Source organism: Humulus lupulus, chromosome 7 (assembly GCF_963169125.1).
Source record: "Humulus lupulus chromosome 7, drHumLupu1.1, whole genome shotgun sequence".
NCBI lineage: Eukaryota > Viridiplantae > Streptophyta > Magnoliopsida > Rosales > Cannabaceae > Humulus > Humulus lupulus.
Window position 1 is genome coordinate 156946545 of NC_084799.1, and position 25940 is coordinate 156972484.

Sequence of the window (25940 nt, forward strand, 5' to 3'; positions counted from 1 at the left end):
CATATTTATAGAATTTTGAGACATTATTTGAATTTCAAATTTCATTAACCCCCTTGGCAGTTACCAATGTTTAATTTGATATTTTTTGAATTACAATGAAGATTTGAGAGTTACTTTGGATGTTAAAACTATTCAAATTGGAAAAGATGCAAAATTGGATTTGGCTGCTAGCACCCTAGGTCGCAGCCAAGGACATTCATAGCCGCGGCCAGTGGCCTATTTTAGCCTCCCAATTTTTCAGTTTTTCCAAAACATCTCAAACTCTTTCCCATTTGATTTTGTAACCTTCATACATAGGAGTTAAAATAACATCTCCAACAACCATATCACATTATGGCTTTGTCAAATTCAATCTTAAATGTGTAACTCTCAATCTACACATTATTGGGTAAGATTTGAGAGTTACAAATTTGTAACATATTTTGTAACTCCAAATATGTACACTTGGACATACACATATGTCCAATTTTGTAACTCTCAATATTATGTTACAATGTGTGACAAATCATATTTTGTTACATTATTTAATCTAACATTATATTATATAAAATAATATAACATCCCCGCCCTTGCCCCATTTAATATTCTGAAATTGAAAATTATTCTCATCCACGCTCCATCACCCACTTAGAAGGGGATTCCCCATCTTATTAAGGACGGGTCCCCACATAGTTCTGTCCCCATGAGAATAATGTGCATTTCTAAGCGTGACTTGTGATCAATTGAGGCATAAAAGCAAAAACTTCTTCGATGCAGTGTGTATATGTGTACTTAACTAATATAGTACTTACCTATAATAGCCTGTGAATATAAATGGTTGGAGTTTTATTGGGGATATAACTTAATTAAAAACTTATGATTGTAACGGTGACAAATTATATGTAAAATAATTTAAAGCATTTCATTTTTTCTTTAAATATATGAGTTATGTTCATTTTACATTCTAAATCTGAAAACCAAAATTCATCTCGAAATTGTGTTTTTTGATCTTTATGCTATTGGGAAGGTATAGAAATATTGTAGGTTTAAGGTAATGATATACATACATATCTTGCTATGTTTACCATCTTTAACTAACATATGCTTACAATTTTGTGTGCTTTATATTAGGAAAATATCACATATTATGCATAATAATACCTACTATTTATTATGTATGCTCTCATAACTATCTATTCCAAAAATATGCAATTTTATAATTATTGGACCCAATTGCTCCTCCCATTAACATTTTCTATTTCTCTCTCTAAAACTATCTCTCAAACTCTCTCCGTCCCTCTCTCATTCTCTTCCACGATGACACCACCACAACCACTTCCTCATGGTGGCAGAACACCACCACTCCACTTTACCAACTATCATTAACATCGTCATCTCCATTAAAGCCACCAACATCCACCATTGACGGCCCCACCTCCACCAACATGAATTGTACGTTTTAAATACAAATTTTAAGATTTTACATGACCTAATCATGTAGATCTCGAAAAAGAAATACTAAAATTTTTAAAAAAAACATCTGAAAAACAGCATAATTTCATCTCAAGAACATCAAAACAACATCGATTTTGCATTAAAACGATGTTTTTTCGATGCAAAATCGATGTTGTTTCGATGTTAATGGGAAGGGTAATTGGGTCCAATAATTACAAAATGTCATATTTTTGTGATAGATAGTTATAGGGGCATATATAATAATTAGTAGGTATTATTATGCATATGATATTTTCCTTATGTTATCAACAACACATTGAAAGGTCATCTAAATGTCTTTTGTGTATTTATATAATATATAGTGTATAGAAAAAGTTCAAATATAAACTAACAATCGCTAAATGCACACTATTATCATCTAATATATATATAAATCACAATGGAAACATTTGTTATAGTTGTAACTGTAGTAAATGAACAACCCCAGTCAAAATGGGAGAGAAATTTCCTGTCCCTTTTTCCTGTCTCATTTGCTGTCCCATCACTTATATTTTAACACATCATTTAAAAGGCCAACTAGACAACAAACAGAGTTAACTTTTTGATGAATCGTTTCCCCTTTTTATTTTCCTTTTTTATTATTTTAATTAAAAAATCTGTTCATATTCCATCTTCTCTCTCTAAACAAAAAATAAAAAAGTTTCATATTTTATCATTCTCTGCACTTTTGCGCAAGAAGAACAGTCCAAAACAAGCCTGCTAAAGCAAAGTAAGAAATATAAATTTACTGCAAATTTATTTGTCATTTTTAGTATATTGAATAACATAATATGATATATGATATTTATAGGCATCGAAGATTGATAAACTGGACTACTGCAATTTTTTATTCAAACAAATTATTGGTTGGGTGAAGGCAAGTAAGTACAGGTTTACTTTTTATTTTTTTTATATTAAATTTAAAAAATATTATATATATACAAATATTTAAAACTTGAAACATTAGTAATTTTAACTTTAAAAATGAATTTATGTATTTACAAATATATATATATACGTTTACGTATTTATAAAAGCATAAATACTTTATTTTTTGAGACATTCTTATATTTTTACTGCAATATATTTATTATATCCAGTTGTGATTGTTTTATTTAATCTTTTGAGTGATTATGATAGTTTTTTTTATTATTTTATTTTGGTGGTTTGTCATTTGGCTTTATAATTAGTATCAATTCTTTTACAAATTATAATTTCATTTTTTTTGATTGAAGATATATAATGGATGATACTTCTTTTGTTGATAAAGATTTGCAATCACGGTGAAAAATAGATTTTGAATGTGGAGATGGGATGTTGTCTCTAAATACTGATATGGAGTCAAAAGTTGAGATTGAAAGTGAAAGAAAATAACACATAGAATTAGTTCATTCTAAAATCTCTAATGATGCAATCCGAAAAGTTGGTATGGAGTTTGACACAGAAGAAGAAGCTTATCATTTCTATAATGCTTGTGCTTACAAGATAGGTTTTAGCATTCGAAGAAGTAAAATGTATAAAGATTTAGAAAGGCGGATAACAAATAGAGTATTTTGTTGTTCATGTGAAGGTTATCGTGAAAAAGATAAACGAGATGTCATGGTGAAATCTCATCGTGCTGAAACAAGATTTGGTTGTTTAGCACGAATGAAAATTTATCGTCAAAATGGTAAATATCGTGTGGTTGAGTTTATTATTGAGCATGCACATATGACATCAAGTCCTAGTAAAAGTCATTTACATAGATCTCAAAGGAAATTGACTCTTGCTCAAACATCTGAAATTGATTTAGCTAACATCTCAGGGATTACTCCCAATGCAAGTTGACTTGATAGCTAGGTGAGTGGGTGGGCGTGAGAACCTTGGATATACCATTGATGATTGTAGGAACTATTTGCAAACTAAACGAACAATTCAAATGAGATCAGGAGATACTGGAGGTATTCTTGAATATCTTCAAGGCATGCAATTAGAAGATCTTGCTTTTGTTAGTGCCATACAAGCTGATGAAGATGATATGATAACTAATATATTTTGGGCAGATGGAAAAATGATGGCAGATTATTTTCATTTTGGTGATGTTATATCTTTTGTTACCACTTACAAAAAAAAATCAAGAAGGGCGACCATTTGCTATGTTTCTTAGAGTAAATCATCACAAGCAAACCATTATCTTTGGAGCTGCACTATTATACGATGAAACTACTCAGACATTTATTTGGTTATTTGACACATTTGTTAAGGTAATGTTAGGAAAAAATCCAAAGACTATTCTCACAAACCAAGATGCAGCAATGGCAAAAGCTTTATCTTCTCAATGGCCAGAAACAACTCATCGCCTATGTATTTGGCATATATACCAAAACGCTGCAAAATATCTTAGTGGAGTTTTTGAACATTTTTCGAGAATTTACTAAGGATTTTAGTAGTTGTATCTATGACTATGAGGAAAAGAATGAATTCTTTGAAACTTGGAATAATATGCTTGAGAAATATGATCTTAGTAGTAACAAATGGTTGCAAGATATGTTTGATTTAAAGGAAAAATGGGCATTAGTATATGGAAGAGAGACATTTTGTGCAAATATGACAAGCACTCAGCAAAGTGAAAGTATGAATAATGTGATTAAGAATTATGTTAGCTATAAGTATGACATTCTGAGTTTTTTTCAGCATTTTCAAAGGTTAGTTGAGGATCGTCGACATGATGAATTGAAAGCTGATTTCAAAGCAACACAACGTGCATTGTCACTATCTTTGCCAATAGAAATACTGAAGCATGCATCCATTGTTTACACTCCAGCTGTATTTAGAATGTTTGAAAGAGAATTGTGCAAAGCTTATGATTGTGCTATGAACATTCAAAATGAGGTCGGAACAGTGACTGAGTATAAAATTACCCCTCATGGAAAGCATTTAAATCATATTGTTATATATGATTCTTCCAATGGAACAGTGACATGCAGTTGCAAGAAAATTGATTTTGCAGGAATTTTGTGTGCGCATATTTTGAAAGTGTATTCATCTAGAAATGTCAAAAGAATTCCTTATCATTATATTTTGAAAACGTGGACAAAGTATTCTAAAACAGGAAATTCTACAACTGAGTAGGGTGAGAGTATGTCTGTTGGGGATGCAAAAAAAAAATATGGGAAGACGCTATAAAGAATTGTGCAGAATGCAAACTCATATAGCAACAAAAGCTGCAGAAGATGAAGAAGAGTACAAAATGGTTCTTTCTAAGTTTAATGAGATCGTGGAATATTTGAATGGACATGTTAGAACTCATGGGAATGAGACTTCTACTGCCATACATAAGGACATTGAGAACAAGAATGCTAATGGAGGTAGTCAAAAATTTAAAGGAATCAAAACTAAAGCAAAAACACAAGGGGGGTCCAGAAGAATAAAAGGAGCTCTTGAGAAGGCACTAAAAAAGAAGAAAATTTTACAAAATTTTCCTTCGCAAGAGGTAATACTTCCAACTTTTTTTATAGTCTTTTTCTTGTAAGTGTATTTTTTATTTATTATTATTATTATTATTTGGTGCAGGCATTTCATAAACAAAACCTGAATCATAGTAGAATGTCTTTTCAAGAGAATGTGTCATCTTCTACAACAAATGTGGCATCACTGCAGCTTGGAGAAGTATTTTTACTAGCATATATGACTTTTTTTTTCTTTTAATTTCTTATTCATTAAACTATTTCTAGACAATTATTCTTACAATAATATTATACAAAATTTCACTTGTAGGTCCTTCATATGCTCATAATCATAATACTTATGAAGATTTAAATGAGAAAATGAGTATGGTTGAATTATTACAACAGGTAATTTTTTTATATATATATATTGTTTTATATTTTTAATTTGGGTATAACATTATTCTATTTATTTATATTTATATATATGTATGTATAGTTTTTAATTTGGTGTGACATTGTTTTGTTATTCTTATTTACAGGTGTTAACCCCGTTTTGGTCAACTGACTCGGAGTCAAATGCTTGATATGATAGAAAGTATTGAAATAGATCAAATAGAAAGAACAGTAAACGACACAACAAATTATAGTGGTTTGGCCCCACGAAGTGGTAATGACCTACGTCCACTTAAGCTATTATTGATTTTGATTCTCAAAGGAGTGATCAAAGAAGTAGGGTTCTTCGAGTTTCACAAGCCTTAGAGGGATGAATAATACAATCGAAAGATAATAGCTATAATTCTCTTGTAAAGCATAAACTCAAATCAGCCAAAAGAAAAAGTCCCTCCCTTGAGCTATTTCTTCTCTATTTGTAGGCTCAAGGAGGATTACATGAATTAGTTACATATATTCTTTCCTAAATAATCAGATAATCGGGAATCATGGGAGATAATCTTAGATATGATTACAATTGCACAAGATCTTCTCAAAAAATACGGAGTATACGACCAAGCTGGTCGTATATAAAATCCAAATGTTATGTCAGGGGAATCTCCCTGGTCGATGGTCGAACAGAACCTCTGCCAAGTGTCAACCACGTGTTAAAAATGTTTGCCACGTCATCCACGCCTGCTCTTTGGATAACATTTGCCCCCCAAGTTTATTTATTGCGACCAGCAATAAGTAAACTTAGGAAAATAACCTTTCATATGCCCCACGAAATCTGTCAGAGTCCCTCATGCGTTCTCAAAAACTGTGAACCAACTACGTCTAATCGCACCTTTTCGGCTTCCAAGAAACCATTCTGATGGCTGTTACACTCCCCCATACCTCGAAAAAGGTAATTCATGATTACCCCTTTTTGGCACACCTCGGTTTCTATAAGTAACCCCCACCTTCTTCTTTCGACATTTTACTCGCTATCTTTTTGCTAAGAGCTTTCAAGAACCATATTCCAGAGCCCAGAACTTCGAAGTTTTCAGACGCTCTACCGAGGATTTTTCACCTACAAACCCAAAGCTTCTCTTTTTCAGGATATCCAATCTTCGTTCAGGTAAATCTTCTTTGACGTTTGACCTTTTGAGATGCCATGTATGATGTTTCTGTGCTCTGAAACTTTTTGTGTTCTTGGGTAGAAATTTGTAAAGATTTTGTATATACCATTTGATGCTTGATAGGGTAGTGTACTTTTGCTCTATATAAGTTAGGAATCAGTTTGATAGTCAGGATCATAGGTTTAGGGCGTAAAATCCACGTAAAATTTTGATTTTTAGGCTAGTTGAAAAATTGGGTTTTTCCCGCCCTTTTGGAGTTGAAAAAGCTTCTTTTTAGAAAACTTTTTACTCTTACTTTTTGATCCATTTTTCAAACTGCTAGCATAAAACTTAGTGTTTTGGTTAGAATGTTGCTGGTCGATAGATGCGAGCAATGTTATTCCAACTTTCAACATAAGCTCCCAGGCTGTGCGTCTTATCTCCTCCTTTGTCTGTTTGCAGTTCATATGCAAGACCCGTGAGGAGGAGAAAGACCCATTGATGACGACCTCCTAGTTCAACTGCTTGAGGATGAAGAACAACCTTCGACATTGATATCAGATATTCCTTTTTCTCGCATTAACCTAAACACCTCCCCAGTCTTGGCCCGAAACATGGTTCGTACCAAAACCAAAGTTCGAAAAAGAAAAACCTTCAACCCTTTCCATCAGCCTGCTACTACAACTGATACTCCCTCGACCAGTGGTCGAGACGAAAATACTCCTGACCCAAACATTCAAAGACATGCCCGCCCTCGACACGCTATTCAGCCGGACGTCGAGTGGCATGTAGTCTCTGAAAGTAGGGTGATGATCAGAATGATCGCCAACTACTTTAGAAAATACGACCTGTTGGGGGTGACCCTAGTCAAGCCCAAACAAGACCAAAGGACTAATCTTCCTGGAGGCACCTATAGCGCCTGGTCGCGGCTTCACATTGAGGCAGGGGCCACCTTGCCTCTTCACCCGTTCTTTCAGGGGGTGGCCAACTATTTTGGAGTTTCCCCCTTTCAAATAACCCTGAATGGATATAGGATGCTCGCCGCACTCTATATCCTGTATAGTCAGAAAAAGTGGCCCGCGCCATCGCCTCATGAGGTCAACTACCTGTTTGACCTCAAATCTAACCCCAACCATGAAGGCACGGGGTTCTTCCATCTTTGTCATCAGGAGACTGGGCGCACTTTCTTGACTGACACAACCCACATCTCAAACGTGGGGAGGTACTACCAAGAGTACTTCCTCACGGCTGACCTGGTCGCGGGCCCTGTTTGGCTGGTAATGGCATAATGGTAATCTTGGCCTGTTAGGGCATAAATGTGAATGTGCGTGATAAATTGTTGAGACCAAGGTGGGAATGTTGGGGAATTTTACCATTTTGCCCTTGGGGATGTTTCCGGCACCCCAAGGCTCGGGATTGACTTTACGGGATAAAGGATAGACTCAGTTAAAACAGAAGCTAGTGGAAAGAAATATTAGACCGACTCTCATTCTCTCCCCCTCTTCTCTCTCAAAAAACTAAGAAAAACACAAGGAAAACAGAGGAAATTTGGAGGATTTAGGCTGGGATTTCAGAGGATTTCAGTGGGGATTTAAAAGCTTAGCTCAAGGATTATCCAAGGAACATTTAATCAAAGTCAAGGTGAGAATCAAACTGTGTTTTAAGGTTAGAAGCTCTAAGTTTTTCTGGGTAATAAGATAATTATAATTTTGGTGTTTAAGGTTGAATTGGAGCTAGGAACTTGGGAACTAGCTGGGATTCTGCTTAGAGAAGGGGTTCAGCTGAAAAGGTAAACTTTAATTTATGATTTAGAAGTTTAAATCTGAGTTTGGAATGGTTGGTTTTGGTGTTTGATGTTCTTGAGTTTCAGAGATTGAAACATGGATTGCAATGAGTCTTAGATTGGGTTTCCTGTTGAATTAAGATGTTAAAGTTGTCTTCAAAGTGTTGGGAATGATTGATGTGGAAATAGGGAGCTTTGGGATGGTTTTGGGTAAGGTTTGGAGGTTGGAAATGGTGGAAATTCTGGGTTCGAAGGGAAGGGTCGCGGCTCTGTTCTAGAGCGCTGCGGCCCTAGCTTGCTAAGGAGCCAAGAAGGCTCGGCCAAAGGCAAGCGCTGCAGCGCCCAAAGCAAGGGTCGCGGCGCGTGTCCCCTTCAGGTGTGGTGTTGGCTCTGTTTTGGAGAAGGGTCGCAGCCCTTGGTTGTACACATGAGTTTTTGAGGGTTTTAGGCACGGGAAAGTGGTCTAGGGTGCTCAGGTTTGGTTTCACCACCGTGCTTGGTGGAATTTGGAATCCCGGAAGCTAGTTTGTACATGAAAACCCATATGTGAATATTAATGGAATTCATTATCTTGGTTGTGACTAGGTGATAAGCGAGGGCTCGGGAATGGATCGTGCTCGGGGGTCGTCCTTTCTAATTAAAGCATTTGGCATTAAGGTAAGAAAACTGCACCTGTGTATGTGGATAGGATGGGACTAAGTGTTCCCTATATTTGAATGTGTTGTTATGTGATTGCGATACACCATGTGAATATGTTGGGACTAAGAGTTCCCTATAATGATATGAATGTCATAAGGTGGTATTATGCCACGGGGACATGTGGCAACGGCCTAAGGGTGCCAAAATCCACACTTGCGCATAGGGCGCGGCTTGGACACTGGTATCCGAGGATAGCTTATTATGCACTGAGCTCGGTTTAAGCGGGCCGGATTCAGTGGGTTAAACAAAGGGTGCGGCCTAAGTCGTCGACCCTGAATATTATGTGGTATGAGTGTATTATATTACTGATTGTGTCTTGAATCTAAATGTATGTGCTGATTATCTGTTGTAGATTATTGTCTATGACTTAATGAGTATCTGGAGCTGGATTATTGGTTATTGACCAGTATGTTGTCTTGAATGGATATTATGGTTTGAGAGAACTGAGTAACGCTATGTGGTTATTGGATTATGCTCTGTGAACTGTTTAGCTGTTAAAACTGTTATGTTATGATATTATGTTTTCTTACTGGGCTTCGGCTCATGGGTGCTACATGGTGCAGGTAAGGCAAGTTGGCCATGGGTTGGAGAGCTCTGGGGGCAAGGTGTACATTGTCAGCTGCTCGGCCGCCACGGTCAAGGATTTGTACAGGAATGGGAACCTAAAACGTATATTTTTCCATTAGAGTGGCTTGGTCATTTATTTGTAATTAAGAGTTTCGTATTTACGTTATTTAAACCCTAATTTGGGATCCCATGAAACAAACATCTGTTTTAGTAAAGTTTAACCGTTTATAAATCAAAATTCTTTTTAACTTAACCTTTTGTGTCATTAGATACACAGTTCCAACTAAATTACTTGATTAGCAAGTCTTGCACTATTTCAAACACACAGTGTAACGGTCTTGGTTATCCAGGGCGTTACAAGAATGCTCCAATCTTAAATTCAAATTTCTTCCAGGCAGTAAGTAGTTCAGTAAATAATGTAGCGACCAATAGTTGTAGCGCGGGTACTTTACTTGTAATCTTTTCACTTTCATTTTTTGGCCCTGTGTGACCATCTTGTCTCACTGCCCGCGTTGTTTCCTTTTGTGCAGTTATGGACTCTGAGGACGTGTTCAAGCACTACAGGGCTGCTGCAGCCTCTTCTGGCCAGAAGAAGAACAGCAAGAGGGCTCGAGGGGAGAGTAGTAAAACTGCCTCAAAGAAGACCCGAACTGACGACCCTCCGGCTACCGCCCCTTTGAAGGAGAACTCACCACCTCCATCGCCACTCGAGCAGCCGGCCTCAACTCCTTCGGTCGATCAAACTTCCAATCCTGGAACACCCATCGACCAGCAGCCTTTTCCTAAGACTCCTAGCAACCAAACATTGCGTACTCAGCCCGAAGGCTCCCTGCCCAGTATCGTGGTCAGCTCTGCCAGGGAGAGAATATACAAGCTCTCCAAGCATAAACGCAGTCAGGCAACTATTACTGAAACTACCTCTATGGAGACTGATCAAGTTATCAATAGAGGGTTGAACGAGATAGTTAGCGTAAGTAAACAGTTACATCCGAGTAGTGACTGCTCGCGGTGTAAAAGGATTCGTTTTGATATTATAATATGTTTGCATTTTATAACATTCGTTCGCATGATCGAACTTAGCATAGCACTTTGGTTTGATTTAACAAAATTACAAATTTTTAAAAATACTCTAAGTACCCTAGCATGCTTTCACTTATTTTGCTCATGTGTTTACATACCTTGTATCGATATGGTTTTCTTACTTGTACCTTATATGCCCCCAAGTGATCGAGGAGTTTTAGGTCCTTGGTCACTTGCCTTGACCAGAACCTGTTCGAACGTTACTGCTCGGTATCAAATGCAAAACTTATAATACAGCAAAACAACACACATAATGAACAAATACTTGTAAAAAATTACAAAGTTTGGAAAGAATGACTGGCTGCGCACAGTCCCTTATAATTCTCGTATTTAAATGGACTAAACATGTCTTTACGAGTGATCTTTGAAAGATCTTACACTTATAAGCGATTAGCCATATAACATGACTAACCCTTTTTCAAAACTTGTAAAAAGTAAAAATTAATACAAGCCAATCCTTTAAGAAGGACTGTTTATTGATAATACTTGCGCAAGTGTTCTCCATTCCAATAACGCGGAACGAGATCTCCATTTAAGCGTGCAAGTTTGTAAGTGTCTGGATGAAGGACTTCTTCAATCTAGTAAGGTCCTTCCCAGTTTGGTCCGAGTACTACAGCAGCTTGGTCGCGGGTGTTTAAGAAAACTCTTCGAAGTACTAAGTCTCCGACGTTGAACTTTCTCTCTTTTACTTTGGAGTTAAAATATCGAGCGACTTTTTGCTAGTACGCAGCTACTCGAAGTTGGGCTTTCTCTCGATTCTCCTCAATCAGGTCTAGGGACTCAGTCAACAGTTGGCTATTTTGGTCTTGGTCGTATGTGATTCTGCGATGCGAGGGCAGATCTAACTCGATAGGCAACATAGCTTCATACCCATATGCCAAGGAAAATGGGGTATGACCTGTTGTTGTTCGGTGAGAAGTTCTATACGACCAGAGGACTTCAGGCAGCTGTTCTGGCCATGCTTTTTTAGCTTCTTTGAGCCTTTTCTTCAGAGTATCCTTCAATGTCTTATTTACTGCTTCGACTTGCCCATTTTCTTACGAATGAGCAACTAAAGAAAAACTCTTGATGATGCCTTGCCTTTCGCAGAAGTCTGTGAACATGTCACTATCAAACTGGGTGCCATTCTCTGAGACAATCTTTCTTGGCAATCCATATCGACAAACAATGTTCTTGATGACAAAATCAAGTACTTTCTTTGTCGTTATGGTTACGAGTGGTTCAGCCTTGGCCCATTTGGTGAAGTAGTCGACCGCCACCATTGCATATTTCACCCCACCTTTTCCTGTTGGCAAGGACCCGATTAAATCAATAACCCCATACTGCGAAGGGCCATGGACTTTGCACTTGCTTTAACTCATTAGGAGCCACCCGTGGGATCTTGGAAAACCTTTGACATTTGTCACATTTTCGCACAAACTCCATCGAGTCTTCGTTCATGGTCGGCCAGAAATAACCCTGCCTTAGGATCTTCTTTGATAAGCTCTGCCCCCCAGTGTGGTCTCCACAGAAGCCTTCATGTACCTCCTTCATCAGCTCTTTAGCCTTTTCTGGTGTAACACACCTGAGCAGTGGCATTGAGTATCCTCTTGAGTAAAGAGCACCATCGACCAGGATATACCTGACAGCCTGTCTCTGAAGGGTCCTGGCTTTGTTTCTATCTGCTGGTAGTATACCGCACGTGAGATACTCCAAGTATGGTGCCATCCATGTATATGCTAACTGGACCTCCATATTGGTTTCATCTGCTCGTATGCTTGGCTCGTGTAGCTGTTCAACTGGCACTATATTTAAAGTGTCAGCATCTTTTGCACTCGCAAGTTTGGCTAAGGCATCTGCGTTTGAATTCTGATCTCGAGGTATTTGTTGGAGGGTATATTTTTCAAATTACACCAACAGATCTTTTGTTTTCTTCAGATAGGCCACCATTTTTAGGCCTCGTGCTTGATACTCCCCTAAGACCTGATTCACTACCAGCTGTGAATCGCTGTAAATATACAGCACTTTAATGTTCATGTCTTTGGCTAATCTTAATCCAGCAAGTAGGGCTTCATACTCAGCTTCGTTGTTTGAAGCGGTGAAATCAAACCTAATTGCGCAGTGAAATCGATGCCCTTCTGGCGTTATCAATATCACTCATGCTCCTGCGTGAGATTCGTTGGATGATCTATCTGTGAATAGCTTCCACGAAGGAGCTTCAACTTAAGGCTCAGGCGCACTAGGCTTTTCACCCTGCTCGCTGTCTGGGAGTTCAGTAAATTCGGCAATGAAATCAGCCAAGACTTATCCTTTTATTGCTACTCACGATGAGTATGTTATATCGAACTGCCCGAGTTCGACTTCCCATTTCAACAAACGACCAGCAGCCTCTGGCTTTTGCAAAACTTGCCGAAGGGGCTGGTCAGTCAAGACCATGATTGGATGGGCTTGGAAGTAAGGACGTAACTTCCTTGAGGCCAAAATTAGGCAATAGGCTAATCTTTCAATGGGAGGATATCTCAATTCGGTCCCGATTAACCTCTTGCTCACATAATACACCGCCTTTTGTATGCCTTCTTCTTCTCTTACTAACACTGCACTAGCAGCATATTCGGTGATCACCAGGTATATGAACAAAGTTTCCCCATCTACGAGCTTTGATAAGATGGGAGGTTGCGACATGTGGGCTTTTAAGGCTTGGAAAGCCTGTTCGCAGTATTCAGTCCACTCGAACTTCTTGTTGCCCCTAAGTAGATTAAAGAAAGGGACGCACTTATCTGTTGATTTTGAAATAAATCTACTGAGTGTGGAAATTCTTCCAGTCAAACTTTGCACATCTTTGATCTTTACTAGCGATTTCATATCGATCAGGGCCTTGATCTTTTCGGGATTAGCCTCGATTCCTCTCGAATTAACGATGAACCCCAAGAACTTCCCTGACCCTACTGCGAAGGAACACTTGAGAGGATTTAGCTTCATTTGATATTTAATCAGAACATTGAAACACTCTTATAAATCCTTCACATGTCCTTCTGCATTTTTTTACTTTCCCAGCATGTCATCAATGTACACCTCCATGTTTACCCCGATCAACTCCTTAAACATGTGGTTAACTAGTCGCTGGTAGGTCGCACCAGCATTTTTCAATCCGAAGGGCTTTACTTTGTAACAGTATAGCCCTGTATCGGTCCGAAAGCTAGTGTGATCCTCATCAGAGCGATGCATACTAATCTGATTGTACCCTGAGTATGCATCCATGAAGGAGAGGATCTCATGGCCTGCAGTTGCATCGACCAGCTGGTCGATCCTTGGGAGTGGGAAGCAATCTTTAGGGCAGGCTTTATTAAGGTCTGTGAAATCCACACAAGTCCACCATTTGCCATTCGGCTTGGGAACCAGTACTGGATTAGAGACCCGTGATGGATAAAACGCCACCCTGATGAACCTATTCTCCTTTAGTTTTTCAACTTCCTCCTTCAAGGCTTTTGATCTGTCCTTATCATGCAGCCTTCTTTTTTGTTGCACGGGTGGAAAGTTTTTGTCAACGTTCAGGACATGGCTGATGACTGCAGGATTTATCCCAACCATGTCTTTATGTGACCAAGCGAAAACTTCCTGGTTCTTCCTCAAAAATTCCACCACTGCGTGTTTGGTTGTTGCTTCTAAATTTTTGCCGACTTTTACAACAAACTCTTCGTCAATCTGGACCTCCTCAAGGTCCTCAACAGGTCCTACATCTTCTTCAAAATCCCCAAAGCGAGGATCTAAGTCCCTATCCTCACTTTGGGCAACACCCTATTTGGTGACTTCATCACCTGATTGGGCTTGTACATCAATGGCCATCTGCAACTTTTTTGGGGGAGCACTCCTCGACATACCCTTCTTGGCCTTAGTGATTGAGGCATTATAGCACTCCCTTGCTTCCCTCTGGTTTCCCAATACGCGTCCTACCCCTACGTCTGTTGGGAATTTTATGGCTAGGTGCCATATAGAGGTGACGGCCCAAAGGTTGACTAGTATGGGCCTTCCAATTACAGCATTGTAGGCCGAAGGACAATCAACTACTATGAAAGTAGTGAGTAATGTCCTAGTGGTGGGCGTATTACCTGTTGTTACTGGAAGCCTGATTGACCCTGCTTGAGCGAGTCCCTCACCAGAGAAGCCATAAATTGTTTGGTTGCAGGGCTCCAAGTCCTTGACGAACAACTTCATTCGTTCCAGCGAAGATTTATACAGGATGTTAACTGAATTTCCTATATCGACCAGTACTCTTTTCACCATCATGTTGGCAATCTGAACATCCACGACCAGCGAATCAGAATGTGGGAACCGGACATGTTGGGCATCACAATCAGAGAAGGTTATTGCACCATCCTCTGTTCGAGCCTTCTTTGATGCCCGATCCTCCACAGTCATCATCTCGATGTCCTAGTCGTGACGTAGGGTCCGAGCGTATCGTTCCCTTGCCTTTCCGCTGTTTCCCGCAAGGTGTGGGCCTCCGCAGATGGTGAGTAAGGTGCCAGCCACAGGGTCAGGCTGTAAAGGTGGCGAGAGTTGGCGTGCAGGCGCCTGCTCGTTGCCACCTGGAGCCTCTTGTTGGGAAGCTCCCGCGGCCCGCACGTACCTCCTCAAGTGTCCTTGTCTAATAAGGAACTCGATTTCATCCTTCAGCTGGTTACACTCGTTCGTATCGTGTCCGTAATCGTTGTGAAAATGACAGAACTTGATCGTATCCCTTTTTAAAATATCCTTTCGAATGGGAGCGAGTCTTTTGTAAGGCACACTGGAACTTGTGGCCTGATACACCTCTGCTCGAGACTTGACAAGGGCAGTGTAGTTGGTGAACCGTGGCTCATAACGATTTCCCTTAGCGCGCTTGCTCTCAGAAGTAGAGGGTTCGTTATGGGGCCTTTTCCCCCCATTCTTGTCGTTGCCATTCCCATTGCCTTTGCCGTTGCCGTTGTCGTTGGGCTTTGACCCATTGGCGGCTTTGGCGGGGTCTTCAGTCCCGTTATCTTTATTTGGGGTCTTTCCCTCGCTGGCAATCGCATCCTCGAGCTTGATGTATCGATCAACTCGATCCAAAAATTCTTGGGTAGTTTTAACCCCATGCTTCCTGAGGCTACTCCAAAGAGGCGTACAACGCCTAACTCCTGCAGTTAGGGCCATCATTTTTCCTTCGTCTCCCACTGTTTTGGCCCTAGCCGCAGCTCGCATGAAACGCTGGACGTAGTCTTTCAATGGTTCTCCTTCTTGCTGGCGTATCTTGACCAGTTGGTTTGCCTCAGTTGGGTGCACATGACCCGCATAGAATTGTCCGTAAAACTCCTTTATGAACATCTCCCAAGATACATTATTTGCAGGAGGGAACTTAAAGAACCACTCTTGTGCAGCATCAGAAAGTGTTGCAGGGAAGATCCTGCACCGAGCGTCTTCGGACACCTTCTGAATGTCCATTTGTATCTCAAATTTGTTGACATGAGATACCAGGTCACCATACCCGTCAAAGTTTGGAAGTGTGGGCATTTTAAACTTACTGGGAGTCTCCGCCACAGCAATCCTCTGGACGAAAGGAGTGCCCCTTCTCCTGTTGTACTCGATGTGAGACGTTCTTCCCCCGACCAGCTGTTGCACTGCTTGGTTCAAGGCATCTATTTGGGCCTGAACGGCTTCAAGAATTGCCGGGGCCTCTGGTGTCGGGGGAATGTACTCGTTGTGCCGTTCTCCGCGGTCGTTGAGTACATCCCTTAGATCGTCGTCTCTTCGCTGTTGCTCACTGGCTCCGAGCTGGCTAAAGACGTTGTTTTGTCTGGGCTGGCCCCCAGCATTAAGTCTTGCTTGTTGGTCTTCTCTAGGTGGTGGGCTTCTGCCTCCACCTCTCTCCTCGTTCCTCCGACCAGCAATCCCTCTACCTGAGTTTGCCTCATTGTAGCCATGCCCATCTCTGAACCTCGATTGGCTATGGTGGGACCGACTGTCTCCTCGGTTGCCTCCTTGGGCTGGAACGTCCCGAGCGTTAGGGGGAGGCATGCACTGGTCGGTAGGTCCCCGTGAATTATCATGCTGTGGGGGCCCCCTGACCGCAGAGCCTGTCTCCGAGTTCCTTATGTTGCCAGAAGGAGGCTGCCCCCTGCTCGGTGGGTGCGGCTCTTCACCCCTCGGGCGTCTAGGGCTGCGAGGCTGCTACCCGGCCCTATTCTGCCTTGGATGTGGGGGATTGCCTCGACCAGCCTGGGATGGAGGCTGCATCTCAGGGTCCCTAGGTGGGACATCATCCTGAGGCATTGGTTGGTGCTCCGGCCTTTGAGGGCTTGTTGGCTGGATTGGAGGGCTAGGATTGGGACCCCTTTATGGTGGCCCATTTGAGGGTTGATCAGGCTGCGAGGCAGGTGCAGCCTGATTCCTAGCCAATTGGAGGGCTGTTTCGAGGGCTACCATGGCCTCCCTCTGACGACGGTCAATCTACACCTATCTTTCACTCAGTTCTTGGCGTTGACGCTCTATTTCTTGCTGCTGTCGCGCCATGGTCTCCGCGGCACTTTCTTGACTGGCCCTCAAATTGGCCAATTCATCTTGCAATACTCCCAGAGTATTTCTCAGCGATTCGAAGTCCAGTTCCTCCTCATCAAACTCCAAGTGTGGCTCATTCTCAGCCATGTTTGGAGAAGGAGGTTGAGATGGTGCAGCGTCAGCAACCTGTCCAGTCTTCCTGGTTGTCTTTGCCATTAGTACTTCAACCGCTTCGTCTCAAGCTCTCAATGAAAGCACCAGAATGTTGACCCTCGTTTTGGTCAACTGACACGGAGTCAAATGTTTGATGTGATAGAAAGTATTGAAATAGATCTAATGGAAAGAACAGTAAACGACACAACAAATTATAGTGGTTCGGCCCCACGAAGTGGTAATGACCTACGTCCACTTAAGCTATTATTGATTTTGATTCTCAAAGGAGTGATCAAAGAACTAGGGTTCTTCAAGTTTCACAAGCCTTGGAGGGATGAATAATACAATCTAAAGGTAATAGCTATAATTCTCTTGTAAAGCATAAACTCAAATCAACCAAAAGTAAAAGTCTCTCCCTTGAGCTATTTCTTCTCTATTTATAGGCTCAAGGAGGATTACATGAATTAGTTACAGATATTCTTTCCTAAATAATCGGATAATCGGGAATCATGGGAGATAATCTCGGATATGATTACAATTGCACAAGATCTTCTCAAAAAATACGGAGTATACGACCAAGCTGGTCGTATATAAAATCCAAATGTTATGTCAGGGGAATTTCTCTGGTCAATGGTCGAATAGAACCTCTGCCAGGTGTCAACCACGTATTAAAAATATTTTCCACGTTATCCACGCCTGCTCTTTGGATAACGACAGGCTATGTCAAATCCTACCACATTCAAATGATTGACAACTTTTAATAGAATATTTTGTCATTAGTGTATGAGGTACGTTTCGACTGAATACACTATTTTGATGCACTTTCATGGATGTAGCAATCGGAAAATTCAGGCTTGCGTTCAAGAGGCTAGAGATTTGGCTGGCCATTTCTTTTGTTTTTATTTGGTTATTGAACTTCTAGATGTTTTATTTTGCTATAGCTCACTGGGTGTTATTTTGTTTTCACTATTGTATTATTGATCAGAGTACTCTGCCTTTTTGGAGTTGTCGATAATACATGTGAATGGTATCATATTTAATTTACTTAGACTTTCCCTCTTCTGAGACCTAATGAATTTTGACGACTTCAAAAAAAAAATATGGGTCTATTTTGATACTTATCCAATGTGATCTTTGTTGCATATCCTTGATCTCCTTTTTTGTGTATAAGAGAGATCATATTATGATGATGCTATTTCCAATTTCATATTAGCTGAAGAGAGAAACGAAATCAAAAGCTAACCAATATAAACACTTCATGTAAACACTTATATAATTAGACAAGAAGTGTGCAGTTTTTCATTTATTCATGTTCTATACATCATATTTAGTCATTTCCTGTATACCACATCAAGCATATTTGGCCTAAACTCCCATCACAATACACAAATTGTCACTAAAATATGATAAATGAAAGACTATAAGGCCATAAAAAATATGGTGCTAGATAGATTTAAGTACTGGAGCCACAACATCAATAATTTACATATCATTCCATGATGTTTTACTTTCAAATCTAAAACTGAAACATAAAAGTATTTTAGAGAATGATAAGCAACACCCATATCAATAGTATAGAAGATTCACTCACTTTATTTTACAATATTAGAATATAATTAATAGAATAGTATACATATTATATATATATACCCATGTAACAAAAAAAGAGAGAAATCAAAACGATTTTCCATAAAAAATAAAAAAGGAAAATGGTTCATCAAAAAAGCTAACTCTGTTAATTGCAGTAGTCTAGTTTATCAATCTTCGATGTCTACAAATATCATATATCATATTATGTTATTCAATATGCTAAAAATGACAAATAAATTTGCAGTAAATTTATATTCCTTACTTTGCTTTAGTAGACTTGTTTTGGACTGTTCTTCTTGACAAAAGTGCGGAGAATAATAAAAAATGAAATTTTTTTATTTTTTATTTAGAGAGAGAAGATGGAATATGAACCGTTGTTTCAATTAAAATAATAAAAAAAAGAAAATAAAAAGGGGTTACCATTCATCAAAAAGTTAGCTCTGTTTGTTGTCTAGTTGGCATTTTAAATAATGTGTTAAAATATAAGTGGTGAGACAGCAAGTGAGACAGGAAATTTCTCTCTGTCAAAATGTCTTATACATATTGATCCTAACCAATTATTGTATACGTATATGTAATAACTACTAGATAGAATTTATTATATCGTAACTAATTCTTAGTTTTATTTATAGAATTTATTAATTATTTTTATTAAATTTATATTAATTTCATATAAAATTTAAATAAATATCATATTTTAATTAAATAATTTATTTATTTTTGTTTAAGTTTATGTTTGTTCTAGTTTTTAAATTTGGAAATGACAACAAGATAATATATATTATATATTTAATGTAATATTAAATATTATACGTGAATTTTAAATTTAAGTTTCTTACTAGTTTTTTTAAAACAATTTATTGTTAATTGGCAGTAGATTATATTATATATTTAATATGATATTATTTTAATGAGTTAGTTTAAGTTTAATTAAATTTTATTTAAGTTATAAAATGTATGATTTTATTATTTTTAAATAATTATCATTGTAAAATATCTCAAAAATATCATATTTTAATTTTCTTAATTATTTATTTATTTTATTTATTATTTTTAAATAGTTATCATTGTAAAATATCTCAAAAATATCATATTTTAATTTTTTTTAATTATTTATTTTGTTTTATTTAAGTTTAAGTGATGTTTGCAATCTATTATTAAATATAAGAATATTATATTAACTATAAAATTATTATGTTAAAGTTAACATTAAAAAAATAAAAAACTATTAAAAACAAAATTTTCTATTATCTACTCATTTTTTATATAAAAAAGATACTGAATTTTAGATATTGATAGAAAGAAATATGGGCATTATTTGGTCAATTTTTTTAAGTTTTTATAAGGTCAAAATTATATTACATTATATAATTGAAGTTTTAAACATTATATTAATATTAAAAACAATGGATAATGGAAAATCGTTCACTCTCCCACAATACCTGCAAAAAAAATATAACAATATACTACTGCACAATTGACTTCAAAACACGTTTCTAATTTCAATTAAAAAATATTAGTTAAAATTCAATGGTTAAAAACTAGAATTCGAGGAGAAAATAATTGTATTGCGTGCTCGTCTTCATAGATAAGAATAAATTACCAAAATAAAAACATTATAAATCATTTTTTTTGGGAAGTGTAATCAATGGCCAGTGTAATAAGATTAACTAAATAAATTAGTATTACAAAAGAGAGTGGATATAATAATAAGCATGGTTAGATTATAACATTAATAAATGTAGAGAGTGAAGATATTTAGATACCTGAACCATGTCCGTTGATCTCATCAAAAGGGAACACAATCTAACGGTAGAGGGAAGCCCAGCAGGGGCGACCTGAGAACACATGAAACAGCGAATCACATTGGAAATAATACATTTATATTATATTCATGTGTTCTCAGGCAACCCCTGTTAGACTCCTCTACCTCTCTCTCTGTGATGCCTTCTTTTGCTTGTTTTTGTTTTGGTTGCTGGGATTGTGGAAAATCGTAATTTCTCTATGGTTTATATAAAATAGCATAGACTTGGCAAGTATATTTATTAGTACTTTTCCTTTCTTTCATCGATTGTACTACACAGACTAGTACGTGTTACAAAATGGGGACATATTTGGATGGAGTACAACTTTTGTACTTCTCAATATGAAAAAAGTTCTGTGGTTGTGGTTGTGGTTGGTACTAGTATTACTATATAGTTTATTTTTATCTTTTAAACTTCTAGGATTTATAATATGGTTGACATGGAAATATGTGAATTTCGGTGACTTTATTTGACACCATTAGTAGACTAAAATTGCATTTACTCGGATACCTCTTTAATTTTATTTTATTATACTTTTATGAAACAAGTTTATCAAATCCATGTGTTTCTTTCTTATGCCCATTCACCCTAAATAAGGGTAGGGTATACTCTTGTTTGTTCCCAACTAAATTAAGGAATTATTGTTTCTTACATAATCACATTAAAACTTATGATCTCCAACAACAATATATATATAGAAGACTTCTCAATAGTTATTATATATAGTTACCATAAATCACTAAACAATTTTTTTTTTATGAGAAATGATTATAATGATGATGAAAATAAATAAATAAAATATATAAGATCAATAATTTTAATTTTTTTTAGATTAATTAGGCAATAAGCATTAGTTAAAAAGATAATGGTCACATTAATTATTCTCATTAATTTCAAAATGAGTTTTTTTCTCATGGAATGGATAAAATGAATGAAGAAGGAATGAAGAGTGAATATTAAATAAGATTTTTTTTTATTCTTTAATTAATAAATATGTGACCACCATCCCATCAGGTAGCTCTTCCTGTTATCCCCGTTTCCACCCCACACTCGCGGCTCCGTACATTGAGTCCATGGGCCATCCTGAAGGGACTTAAGGCCTGCACCAAGCCCAATAGACGGGGAAGAAGTGAGTCCTGATGGCCCAAGTATATGTAAGCCCAATATTGTCCATGAATGTAAGTCGGGGCCACGAAGTTGGCACTTTTCATCTTCCCGGACCCCTTGTAAGGTGTCGTCCAGGGTGCGATAAGGATGGTGTTTCCTCCAAGTCTAAAAATGGACCGGGACGATAGCGGATGAACCTGGGCTCTGGTAAACGAACCAGAGTCTTGGTAAATGAATCAGGATGTTAGTAAATGAACCCGGACTAGGCGACCGGGTTGGGCATGACAAACTGTTTATGACGCTAACATCACCCCGAGAAACACAGAGTTTTGTCTCCACAACTAACCTGCAGAAGAGGTTACATACGGAATGTACGCCGTTATTTCAGAACCATACCACCACTACTCTGATGGATCTTGTCCCTCGGATCTCCTTAGAAGCCCACGTGAACCTGACTGAAGCTGCGTACTGTTGTCAGTCTTACAACATGGTTATGCTCAAGCCGGCCCAACGGGCCTTGATTAGTGTATTTTATTTAATAAAATCCTTTGTATTAAGCCTCCATCAGTGAGAAAATAGTGTTTGTACCCTTATTGGGCCCGGATTAGTCCGGCCCAAACCCAGAACACTCAACTACTTATAAATATGAACAGTTGTGCACTGTGGAGGGGATCCGATTTTTCTCCTGTAAGCATACACTCTGCTCAAATTCAGAGAAAATTCCATTACTAAAGCTCCTTAAGCTCTAATACAATAGACTCATGGACTAAGGCTCATTAACGCCCCAACTACGTAAAATCCCTTGTGCGATTATCTCTAATCCTTTCTTCTTAAGCTCTCTTATCTATTATGATTCTAGCTTCTGAAAAACTCGATAAACATTTTGGTGCTTTCGTTGAGAGCCAAAGAAAGCTTTTTTTTTAAAAGGAAGATATCGAATATCTGCAACAATGGTGAACACGAGACATACTATGTTCAATCCTGCTCACCAAGAACAAGGCAATGGAGAGTCATTGCCTAATCAACCTCTCCCTCAAAGCCAACCTGAGGATACACCCTATCAAATGCTCCAGTCAAACGAGTCCTGGAACTATGAAGACGGGGCAAATTACGAAGAAGGTTACGATGAGGTGTTTGGATTTTATGCCCTAATTAAAACCCAAATTCTTTGTAATCTCATTTTATTATCAATAAAAGAATATAAATCATTTTTTGACTTGGTCAATCACTTTGCTCACATGTTTTATTTTCATGATTATTTGTTTAATATAAACTTCTATTAAATCCCGAGCATATAGCTAATCTTATTTATAGTGACGTAATCACAGTAGAATATAAATATGATTATATGTTCAAAATAAGTTAGTCCTAAGATTAGTCAGTACACAGGATTTACACTGACTTGCCAATCTACGATAGGATCTACTTACACATCACAGTGTTATGTTCTTTCCAAAACATTAGCAAAGTAGATAAGATCGGATGTATTTGTTACATCGGACAGGACCGATATTGACATTTGATAAGATAAGTAAACAAACCGTTATTATCTATTCTAGTCATATCATATAGTTGACCATAGGTCAATTCAATCTCAATTCTGAGTGGTTAGTATTCTAACTGATTGTATTATTTGATTTCTTTGACTTGTTCGTTACCAGCTTACCCTACGGACTAGCCCATACTCACATCTTGAGAACTCAGTAGTATAATTGAGTGGGAGTGTTTGTACGCCCTAATTTTCCACGGGCTATTAGCGAGCTGAGATATGGCATAATTATCAACCACGTGGACACCACGTGGCCGGAGCTGCTGCTGCCAGGTCCTACCTCTTTAGCTCGAGGTAGCCAAAGGTTTATCAAGATTATTCAAGGGCCGAGTCAGAAATATGAAGACCGCGGGTCAAGAAGGCATCCATCTCGAGGCACGAGCTGGAGTTGGAAAGCTATGACCCTTTATAAAGTCAACCACGCAATGTAAACGTGCATATATTAGGCATCACGTGTCTGATATATCTCGGAATTCTCGGACACGCAGCAGGAACGTGCGTGTTCAGGCACCCACGGCTGGGTTGGCCCGTGCAGCCCATTATCCCCCTTACCTATTGATTAGACCACACTTCATTTGTCAGATTTTAGGAATTAATCATGAATGTCACAGAAGTGACATGATGGGTCAGAAGGTCACAGGATGACCCCCCTTACCAACTCCCAGGTGCCCTCTCCTATAAATATGGAGATCCTGGGAGTTGCGAGGGGTTGGATTCGATTGTGTAACGAAATACCCTGTAAAGAATACCAGAAATATAGCAATAATATTGGCTGGTGGAGTAGAAGGATTTTAAACTTTCAACCACCTAAAAACGTAGTCGTGTCATCAGTTCATTTTAAGATTAATCATCTGTTTCGGTTCATTATTCAGCACTAATCCCTTTCTCTTATTTTCTTAATTACCTGTTGGCGAAGAACCGCGTCAACAGTTTGGTGCTTTCATTGAGAGCTTGTTAGATTGGTGCTATCGCAAATATCCAACTATGGTGACCACTCGATCAAGACACGGTAACGAGGTGGAACAACATGATGGGCAGGAGGCCCATCATGCCGCCATCTCCGGTGAGCAAAACCTCAAAGTTTAGCAGCAGCCGGGCAAGCAGCCAATAGGCCAGGATGACACTGGAAGTTCGGCACCCCGGCCACCTAATCCAAACCCGGACTTTTACACGGTGGTAGAGATGGAGAATGCTCAGCTGAGGAGTCAGCTGGTGAAAGCTAGTCGGCAGATTAAGGAGGTGTTGGCCTGACTACCCCCTCTTACAACTGACGCTAACATCAGAAAGAGGCAAGGCGAGACTCATAAGTCCCACCGGGGTAATCGGTCTAGGCCTAGCCACTCGGCCAGACCTTCGACATCCAACTCTACTCCCTCATCGCACCGCCGAGAGGCAAACTTCGAAGAACTACCCAGAGCCGAACAACAGTATAGCCGCTCGGTCCAAACTTCAACTCCCAGCTCACTGCCAGCCTCGAGCGCGCCCAGGAGGGCTCGAGGGAATTCTAGAAGGAGATCCGGGGAGGGCTCACAGCGACAGCTCGTCCCGGCCAGCCGTCCTGCACCCCGTCCAGATCGCCAGGTGCAAGGCCCGCAAGTTGGCAGGGCCGAAAGGCTCCTACCTAACCTAATCTGCCCTGACGGAACCAGGATTGCATCCCCGGTCAGACATCCTCCTTCACCAATAAAATATCTGTCCCCTCCCCTGCCTATCCGAGATATTCCAGCTTATGGGAGCAGCAATAGAAACCTGCCATCCGCAGCACCTTTCCATCGTGGTAGGGCGCCCAGAGGAAGCCCGAATCCTCACCCCCAGAGGCGAGCTCCGAGCTTCTCTAATGGGAGCTACTGGACCGGAAGTCGCCGAAGTGACCTTTCTGGCGGAGACCTGCGCCAACGCCTAAGCTCGGCGCAAAGTCCTCAGGCCACCCCGAGGGGTGACCTACGAGATCGCCTTAACTCTCATAGGGGGGACCCGGTAGGAAGTGGTAGCCATGCTCGCTCGAGGGGAGACCTGTCCGAGGTACGTATCGGCGAGAATGTCCCAAATAACCTATCTCAAGATAGGAGGGGAAATAACCCACCAAACGTATACAATGGATCCGAAGTTGTTGAACAGCCCCGGAATAACCAAGGAGATCAGGATAAAACCCTTGAGTACCTGGCTCAGATGGAGGAGCTGTGAGGAAGCTCCTGTCGGAGAAAGAAAAAGACGAATATGATTCTGGGGACGAGCTTGAGCTCTTCGCCCCCAGCATAGCAGCAACGGCATACTTGCCCGGTTTTCGTATGCCGCACCTGTCCAAATTCAACGGAGACGGAGATCCGTCAGATCATCTGGGTATGTTCAATACTCTGATGATGGCCCACAACATTGGCCTCGAGCTGAGGTGTCTGATATTTCCCTCCACACTGACTGGACCGGCCAAACAGTGGTTCAAACAAAACAAGAAGTAGTCAATCAGCTCCTGGAAAACTTTCTCTGCTGACTTCAAAAGAGCCTTCCAAGCTTCCCAGGCTGCTCGCGTCAAGGCCGACTCCCTGGCTAACGTGAGGCAACAACCCGACGAGCCTCTGAAGGCTTACCTGAGCAGGTTCACAAACGTCGCTGCTCGGGCCAGAGACGCAGATGATAGCTCCAAGCTCATGGCTTTGAGGACTGGAATCCTCGTCGGAGGGGGACTCTGGA

General features: G+C 39.4%; 1 protein-coding gene and 1 long non-coding RNA gene across 2 annotated transcripts; one reads left to right on the forward strand and one right to left on the reverse strand.

Annotated features, from left to right (window-relative positions):
- Nucleotides 1–2901: 2901 nt before the first annotated feature.
- Nucleotides 2902–4584, forward strand: LOC133792317 (protein FAR1-RELATED SEQUENCE 5-like). Its single transcript, XM_062230222.1, has 3 exons — nt 2902–3295; nt 3402–3553; nt 3727–4584. The coding sequence occupies exons 1-3, from the start codon at nt 2902–2904 to the stop codon at nt 4582–4584; spliced, it is 1404 nt and encodes a 467-aa protein (XP_062086206.1).
- Nucleotides 4585–17600: 13016 nt separating this feature from the next.
- Nucleotides 17601–20758, reverse strand: LOC133788737 (uncharacterized). The gene is made up of 2 exons (XR_009873360.1): nt 20558–20758; nt 17601–18414 (listed from the first exon to the last, which is right to left on the reverse strand). It is a non-coding gene; the product is annotated as an uncharacterized LOC133788737 (long non-coding RNA).
- Nucleotides 20759–25940: the final 5182 nt, after the last annotated feature.